The 8926-nt window shown below is 39.0% G+C and overlaps 1 protein-coding gene across 1 annotated transcript; it reads left to right on the top strand.

Annotated features, from left to right (window-relative positions):
* Window positions 1-2814: 2814 nt before the first annotated feature.
* LOC133922775 (uncharacterized) lies at window positions 2815-6737 on the top strand. The gene is made up of 8 exons (XM_062368260.1): window positions 2815-3043; window positions 3132-3223; window positions 3323-3397; window positions 3735-3841; window positions 3969-4024; window positions 4194-4344; window positions 5254-5556; window positions 5765-6737. The coding sequence occupies exons 1-8, from the start codon at window positions 2873-2875 to the stop codon at window positions 6640-6642; spliced, it is 1833 nt and encodes a 610-aa protein (XP_062224244.1). The 5' UTR covers window positions 2815-2872; the 3' UTR covers window positions 6643-6737.
* The last annotated feature ends 2189 nt before the right edge of the window (window positions 6738-8926 follow it).

The following is an 8926-nucleotide window of genomic DNA, read 5'->3' as shown; positions in this document are numbered from 1 at the left end:
TGGGAGGTCAACTTGTCAACACACGCTTTTCTCTCTGATGGTACTACAAGCTGCAGCAACTATCAGATGTTGATAGCTGGTCTGTATTCAAGAGCCATGCATTCAAGGATGGTGATTGCAGGTCATATCCACAGTTGGAGATGACAGGCAGGGAAATTGTGAAGAAGCTGAAGGGACTTCCTCTTGCAGCAAAGGCACTAGGGAGCCTCCTCTTTTGCAGACCAGATGAAGAGGAGTGGAGGGACATACTAAGAAATTATATATGGGAACTACCAGAAGAGAGAAATAACATATTGCCAGCTCTACGACTAAGCTACAACCACTTACCACCACATCTCAAGCAGTGCTTTGCGTTCTGTTCTGTGTATCCCAAAGATTATATATTCAGGAGAGAGAAGTTGGTTAAGATTTGGCTAGCACTTGGTTTCATTAGGCAATCTAGAAAGAAGAGACTGGAAGATACCGGCAATGCATATTTATTCTTTAATATCCCAGCCCATTAGTGTTTCGGTCTGTGTGGCATAAGTGTTCTGGTGCGATAGGATTTAATACCATCTTAGTAGTTTAGATATGTTAAGGCTAATTTATAAGTCATCGGCCTTCAAACATAGCACATCTGAGTTAACTCTTTTATATGAAGCGAGGATAAAAATGTAAGAGATGTGCTACGCATACGTGGGCTCGCTCTATAGGTGAGCTGTGCTGCAAACGAATTTTGAAGGTAGGGTGTTACAGATGGTATTCAGAGCTAACTCTTATTGTACGAGTGTATGCGTGTCGGCCCACTAAGGGAACATGGCATGGCCGTTGCACCGATCCTATGTATTTGTCTACACATATACGCAGTAAGCTGCCAAGGGCGTCAACCCTGAAGGGGCTCAAGTGTTCTGGTGTGATGAGTTTAGTATCACATTGGTAGTTTAGATAGGTTGATATCAGCTTATAAGCCTTCGTGTTTCAAATATAGCACCTTCAGATTAACCTTTTTACACAAAACGAGGATAAAAATGTAAAAAAGATGTTATGCATCCGTGAGCTCGCCCCACAGGTAAACTGGACTATAAACGAATTTAGAGACGAGACGTTTCAGCATACTTTAATGAGCTACTAAGCAGGTCTTTCTTCTAGCCCTACAAGGATAACTATGTCATGCACAATGCAATGCATCGCCTTGCTAAATCTATCTCCATGGAAAATTGTGATCAATTTGAGCATGAAAGAAGATGCGACAACTCTATCAAGGCCAAGGTTGAACTTACTGATAGTCCAACAGTTATCGAAAATTCGCGATAACTACAATAACCATTGAAATCTGAATAAAATTCGGACAAATTTGTTTGATAAAATTTAAAATTTGCGAATTTTTTTTCGTAAAATTGACATCTTGGTAATCGGTCGGTGGACCGGTTACCGAGCGATTTTCTCGATTTATCAAGTGTTTTTCTCAAATTTTTCTCATTGTCGGTAATCGCTCGGTTTTCTCAATTTTCAATGAAGTTCAAAAAAAACCCCAAAAACTTATCTCAATTTTGTAAAATCAATAACTAATTCACCTGAGCTTCAAATCAAGTGAATTTTTTTTGTTGGTTTCTTTGTAACATGATCTACATAATAAAAGTATTTATACTTATAAAAAAGTTCAAAATTTTCTGTGAGAAAATGTACTTGTTAAACCAAGTTAAATGCATAGTTTACTCTTTGCTAATCCAAAAATCATGATACTATTTTTGTTACTCTTCTTATATGATCCTATGTCTTTTAAAAATACATGAACTAATGAATTAGTTATTGTAACATGTAGGATTATGTAAATGTGTTACAACTAGATTAATTCATAACTGACCTATCACACCTAAAAAATTAGTGAAACTATTTTTATTAGTTTATTTATACTATGATTTACGTAGAAAAAATAATAGTAGACATGAAAAAATTAATTACAGTGTTGTTTCTTAACATATTCACTTTATGTTTGTGAATTTTGTAAAAATCATAGAGAAATTAATAAAACTCTAAATAAAGTGAAATTAATTTTAAGAAAAATATGTTTTTCCATGTTAAACTTTTCCTTAATAGTAGACAAGGAAACAATAGCAAAAAGAATATGTAATCTAGCTACAAAGTAGGATCAGTAATTTGCTATAATGCTAAGAGCTACAGTGCAAAGAATACTTAGTCAGGCGAATCATCACTATGTTCTATCTATCAGCTTAAAACACCACTTTGTGCAGTAAACTTGAAGCTTTACTATGCAGGAGCACAATAAGCAATCTTTTGTGGTTTCATATCCTTTGGTCATAAAGTCTAGCCAAAGCAAAATCAGATCTCCATTTCTTTATAAGCATGGGAACACCCATCATGTGACACTCTAGCCCCAAATTTTACAGCAGCGATATGGTTGCCATAGCTATGTATTGCGACTGTCTCACTCCAATGGTGTAAAAATATCATCATCACATGAACATGAACGAAGCAGTAATTTTGACCTAGATTACTCACTCGCTGGAATTCGACAGGGTGGAGCGGGCAATGCGGGCCCGCAGAAGGAGGACGCGGCGGCGCCGAACCGATCGCCGTCGTCCCTGTTGCAGTCGCCTGCGCGCCTCCGTTCAGGCGACGGCGAGGCCATGTAGACCGGAGGGCGGGCACGACCGCGGGAGGGGAATACGCCTCGAGTCGAGTGCGAGTCCGCGGGCTAAATTGCAAACAACACCCTATCCGCTACCACGCTTACACTTGGTCCCACCTCGTCAGTGAGTCAGGCTCCTTTCCCAACTAAAACTGCGGCCCAGCGGGACCCCACCGGCCAGCTAAACGGGAACATACCTGCTGGGTTTGGTAGGGTTTTTGACTCCCGCTTGGCTGGGCTCCCATGGCGGCGGCGGAGGCGGACGCGCAGCCGGCGCCGGTAGCGACGGGATCCTATGCCGGCGCCGGCGGCCTCTCCACTGGCCGGAAGCTGGTGCCGTGGTCGAGCTGGGCGGAGTGGCAGTTCGTGCGCGACGGCCTCTTCTCCCCCTACCCCGCCGCCGCGCTTCGCAGGGTGATACCCACCTTCCGTAAACTGGGAAGGCCCAATAGATTTAGCAAAAGAGTGTGAATTTTGATTTGTTTTTCGTTGGTTGGTTCAGATCGCGGCGTGGCGGAGCAGGGGCTCCCTCCCGATCCCCGTGGACGTCACCGCCGCCTTCGTCGAGATACGGCTGCGGGATCCCTTCTTCAGGTACGTCGTTTGATACGAAATTCGAACCTGTTTGTGACTGTGGAGTTGGAATGGTGTTATATGCCAGAATTCACCCCCCCCCCTCCCCTTAAAAACTAGGAGTGGGATGGCTGGGGATCATGCGCCGGAGTCCGAGGAGATGCTCGCAATGCTGTACAGTATGGCAATCATGAGGTGAGGAAACTCTGTCTGCAATTCTGATCCGTGCCTCCGTGGGTGATACATGGGCAACACTAGCTTTCTCAAATGCATAGGATAAATTCATTATCGTGCTGCGAGCAGCAAAATTGTTCTTTTTTGCCGGATGGATTCAAATGAATGCCTTAACTTATTATTGTGCAAAGAGGAGGACTTTGCTAGTGGTCTCCGAAAATAACAGCATGTGATGTGTTTGACTTCGTTTCCATGGATGCATCTGTCATCCTACTGTAGAGTGTAGGTAGCTACTGCAGTTTTTACCAAATACAATAAACAATTATTCTCCACTTCCCTCTCTTTTTTCCACTTCCAGGCTCGTAAATGGTTTTGTGGAGAATCCACATAAGAGAACTGGACGTTCAATATCTGAACTAGCTGAGGCTGTTGGAATACCACGAGTTCTGGTCGACATTCGTCATGGTTAGAAGATTTTATTTGTCACATCTTATTAAATTGTGAATTTGGCCCTAGAGTATTTGATGATATCTTTCGTCTGATTTTCACATGATCACTACAAGTTTATGTACTGATTATTTGTGCTGTGTAGAGAGTTCCCATCGCAATCTTCCCTCTCTGCGACTGTTACGCTTGGCAAGCATTAAGGTAAAATGAGTTCGCGACCAGCTATAAGGCCTCTTGTCATATAGTTCTTTCACTTTGCTACTGATGCTGTTTTTTTGGTTGTGAAAGCATAATTTAAAGGAGTCCTGGAATTTTAAATTTCTTTCTTTGTTTCTAGCTGTGATATTTTACTTAGTAAGGTTACTTTCAGGCATTTGATTGGTTGAAGTGTGTTTACTGGGATCGCCAGACTAATGCAATTCCTGATGCTCAAGTGGAACTGAGATTCAGACTGCATGAGATCGCGCACTTTCTGAAGGGGAATGATGTAAAAGAATCAAAATCAGGTTCCAAAAGGAAACGTGAGTATCGCCAGCTTATATAAAGAACTTTGGTTGAGCCTGCACTTGGATTTTCACTGTTGCATTAGGATCTGGGCAGACAGATATAGGTTTTTATCTACTCAGAACCGCACTAAGATTTCTGTATAGGTAATGAGAAGATGAATTTTTCTTGCTTATTAATAGTTCTCTGGCCAACTCCTGCTTGGCGTTCAGAGTTTTCTGGTTGGCCTGATGTTTGGATGGTTAGAGATGCATTGCTACAGTGCAAGATGATAGTTGACTCAACATGAGTTTTTCTGTTAGATAGATTCTATGAATTAGGAAGCTCATATATACAATTTTCCTTAGAAAATAAGTTCAAGGAAATGAAGTAAAATGTGACCCCTTTCTATGATTGTTAGACTTAACGGTACAACTCTAAATCTTGAACCCATGGAAGGCAGTGCCCAATTGAATTCTCCACCTCCGTATGGTTTGCTTTGATCTATATTCTATACATTGCAATTTGTAAGAAAGATTAATGAATTCTGTTTTTTTTTCTTTACACAAAGAAAACTCTAGGATTATGCTCTAGAATGTGTAAATAATGCACCTCATGAAATTATGATTTTGCTTATCTCTTCATTAATCTAAACTCTCTCTCTCTCTCTCTCTCTCTCTCTCTCTCTCTCTCTCATGCATATATAAGTTTAGTTGTGTAACTGAGATCATCCTCATTTATTTGCTACCATATAACCATCTACTTTCTGAATGTTCTTCTGTTAGTGTGAATGTGCGATTACTACCATCTGTTCAACATCAATTCTGTTTTATTTTTTATTAGAAATGAGTAAAATTACATTATTGAGAATTATAAGTCTGTGTCAAGGGAATATATCTTCATGACCAAGATATCTCACTGTTTGTTGTGTTACTTTTAAATTCCAGGTTCTGAGAAACTGATTTCCAAAACCATAAAGTACTCTCAGCGACTATACTATGCCTGTCCCTATGAGGTTGTCTCTGTTCTAATGGATCTTTTGCAACTGGATGCTCCGGAGTCCTCTGAAAGCAGTGACATGCAACAAACTGATAGTTTGGCTGTTAATCACTCATCCAATGTTCAAATATCGAATAGCGCAATAAAAACTATCATAATGAAACTGTCAGAGAAAGAACCAAGATTGTTGCTTAGTTTACTAAAGTCAGTAATTGAAATGATCGAGGCAAAGGAAGAACTCACAAGCAAAGGTATTTATAACCGTGTATTATACTTCCATTGGTCTACCCTTTCTGCAGACCTCATTTCCTATAATTCATTCCATGAATTGCCTGCCATGGGATAGCTGTCAAATTTTATTTTGGTTTCTAGACTTGATGTTAGTTCTCCATTTCAGTCTCTTGTGAAGTTCTATTTGTGCGGCCTTGTTTCTGGCCTTATTGGTTGTTTTATTTGTAGGTGAATCATATGTGTGTCTACCAGCTGAGCCATCTGAAGTGAAAAGTTTATGTTCCTTGGTTCTATGGCTTGTCAGAAATATAAAAGAACTGAAGAGTTTAGGCTACATTGGACTTGTGCACGAGATAGGAGTACTTTCTTCAGAAAAGAATGCAGTCCCTTGTTTTTGCCTTGCAAAACTTCTACCGAAGTTATTGAATCTGTCCACTATAGGTGAAAGATGTATCATAGATGCAGCACTGCTGTTGATTGAGATGGTCGACAATAATAATGTGAAGGAGAAATTGAGGAAGCTTCCTATGTTATCTCTGGAAAGGTTGGCTAAAGTTTCTTCCCTCTCTGAATCAAGAACCCTATGCAACGAACAAGAATCAGTTGAAAAGGCAACAAAGACACTGGAAATGTTCAAGTTGCAGTTGAAGAGGCAGAAGAATGCATGTTCAGCAGAAAATGGCACTGAAGGATCGTTCAACACAAGCACGCCAGAGAAATATAACAGATGGTCTGTAGCAAAGTCATGGACTCCCTGTCCAATAGGAACAATACCCTGTTCATTTAGTTCAACTGCTGTTCTTCCTGCTTTTGATGCCATCAATCATGGACTGGAGGATGCCACATTACAACAGCATAGAAATTTTGAGGACGACGATCATTCTGATATCAATCATGGACTGGAGGATGCCACATTACAACCGCCTGAGCAGTTGGAGGATGGAAGCATTATGGAAATACCAAGGTCATCACCAGAATATGATATCTCAGATATGCCAGAACTGACATTTCCTTTGAAGGGTAGATTACTGGTTGGTGGTGTGTGGGAAAAGGTGACCGATAAGGAGTTACTCTTTATAAAATCGAAGATGAAAATTTTGTTGTAGTATCTAGTTTGATTCTCCCCTCAATAGTCAACGGTTTTGAGGCAAATGGTAATAGCACTCGAATTGAGAAAACAGTGCCATTTTTGTTCAGTTTTGCTCAGTTTCTGCAGTATTTTCTTATTCTCGTATTTGTCCTTTTCGATTTGGTAACTTTCCATTTCCCCTAGACAGCTGAAATAGTTTTTGAATTTTAAAAACAAACTCACAATATGGATTCAAAAATTCATTAAAAATCTTACTCACGATATGGATTATTTATAACCTAAATATAAATTTTATGAATGAAATATAGTACAATCGGCGTGCAAAAAATAGTGTATAAAACTAAACAAAACTATATTTGTGTGCTGATTAAACTTTATTTTTCTTCAGACCAGAATGATATAGGTCCTATATACTCCAATGTGCAACTGAGATTTTATTTACACAATTGTTTGAAGTCATTTACTAATTTTTTGAAATTGGGCTATGGTTTTTAAATTTTAAAAGTTGTGAATGACTTGGAATAATTCTAGAAAAACAATTCGGTTGCACATAGGAATAATTAGATCCTAAATCAAGTTGGTGTGGAGTGGATTAAAGTGTCATTGTCATGCAAAAAATGGTTTGATTTAGCTTTAAACACTATCCTTTTTGTGGGTTGGTTATACTTTAGTTCACTTATACAAAATTTGTTTAGTACTGTATAGTATGAGTAAGAAATTTTCCTGAATTTTTGAAGTCATTTACTAGTTTTTTAAATTAAAAAAAATTCAGCCCTAGGCCATGTCAGTGTCACGTCACCCAAACCCAAAACCACTCTAATTCATGCAAAGACTGAAAAATGAACGGATTTAATAGTTGGGGTTAAAAAATGAACGGTTTCATAGTTGATGGTGAAAAAGCAGATTGAGCTCATAGTTGGTGGTTGTAAAATAGACTTTTTCCTTATTTATACACTATCTTGTATATGTGTTCTCATGGAGTCTCATGCTTCAGTGATTTTGCTCATTCTAGAGAGGCAGTGAGTTGTTCCCAAATTTTATTTTTTTAATCTTTTTACCTGTCTATCTGATGTTTTTGACATACATGCCAGGTATTTATATACTATCTCATATTTGTGTTGTCTGGTTGCATGGAGTGACTCAGGATTCAGTGATTCACAAACCAATTTGTTGTCTTCAATCCTAAGACGTGAAGATTATGACTACATTATATACATAGCTAGCTAAAGTATAAAATTGCAAGAGGTTACAAGCACGGCACATGAGTGCCCGGTTTGTGTTTACAAGCATGGCTTGTGTTTGGAGTGCTTCCTTCTGCATCACTGAAGGGAAAATTTTCGATGCAAACAAACGATTCAGTGCAAAGGTAAAACAATAGAAATTACATCCATTGTTCAGCAACCCCTTATGTAATTATTATATCATCCACTAGGTAGCCACAAACTCTATCAAGAATTCTAAGAACTTAACCGAGCCACACTTCATAGATGCATATGCACATGTAGGATCGAACTTATTTTCAGGGTATGCGACAAATAGAAATAGTAGAATAAAACAGATAGTGTCAAAGTTTAAAAGAGATAGTATCAAGTTTTATGTGCAAAATCACCGTGGAAAATTGAGAGAGAGCTAAAAGTGCACATATTGTGATGATCATTGTACAAGAAGAGTTGCAAGAAATTATTTCCTCATACCGTTTTTCTAGAAAAACGCATCTATCCTTGCAACCCATTGACAGCAGCTGCCATTTCGCTCGACGCACTCAACTTGCCGGTGCTTGAAATCCGTTAGAATGTCAACACCTCAATTGACTATAGCTACAACTTGGATTCCTGGTTGTGCATCTCATTCCTAGCTGTGCAGTAGTCCTCCCATCCGACGTGGACACTGGTTGTTGGATTCTTGGTTGAATAGTCAACAAATTTCAGGCTGTAAATGAGCAATGATAGTTTTGCATTGGTTTGAGAATATAATCTCTTTTTTTCAGTTTTTCTCTGTTTCGGTAGTCCTGTTTTTCCTTTCCATTTGTTCCTTTTTTTCATTTCCCCTAGTAAACACAGGATCAGGTGCTTGAGTTTGATTTTATTCTAAAGTTGTTATAGGAATTAAGTTAGTTGTGGGCTGTACCACTGTCATCGGCTAATTTCTATATTACCTAAATTTGTTTGCGTTGAGAGAACCAATCCATTCACATTTCCTGCATGTGTTGGGATTAAATTACCCGTCTTCTTTGTTTTTCTCGCTTGTAATTCAATTTTTTTTTAGGTAAATAGACACTTTTTCTCAGAGAGTGCTAAGGA

Source organism: Phragmites australis, chromosome 1, assembly GCF_958298935.1.
Source record: "Phragmites australis chromosome 1, lpPhrAust1.1, whole genome shotgun sequence".
Classification (NCBI taxonomy): Eukaryota; Viridiplantae; Streptophyta; class Magnoliopsida; order Poales; family Poaceae; genus Phragmites; species Phragmites australis.
Note: the sequence above shows the minus strand (reverse complement) of the source record. Positions and strands in the feature narration are given on the sequence as shown.

Excerpts from the sequence above, each read along its gene's own strand:
- LOC133922775 (XM_062368260.1), top strand. The coding sequence starts at position 2,873 with ATGGCGGCGGCGGAGGCGGACGCGCAGCCGGCGCCGGTAGCGACGGGA. Across the intron at positions 3,224-3,322 it reads CTGCGGGATCCCTTCTTCAG|GAGTGGGATGGCTGGGGATC; the intron begins GTACGTCGTTTG and ends CTTAAAAACTAG. Across the intron at positions 3,842-3,968 it reads TCTGGTCGACATTCGTCATG|AGAGTTCCCATCGCAATCTT; the intron begins GTTAGAAGATTT and ends TGTGCTGTGTAG.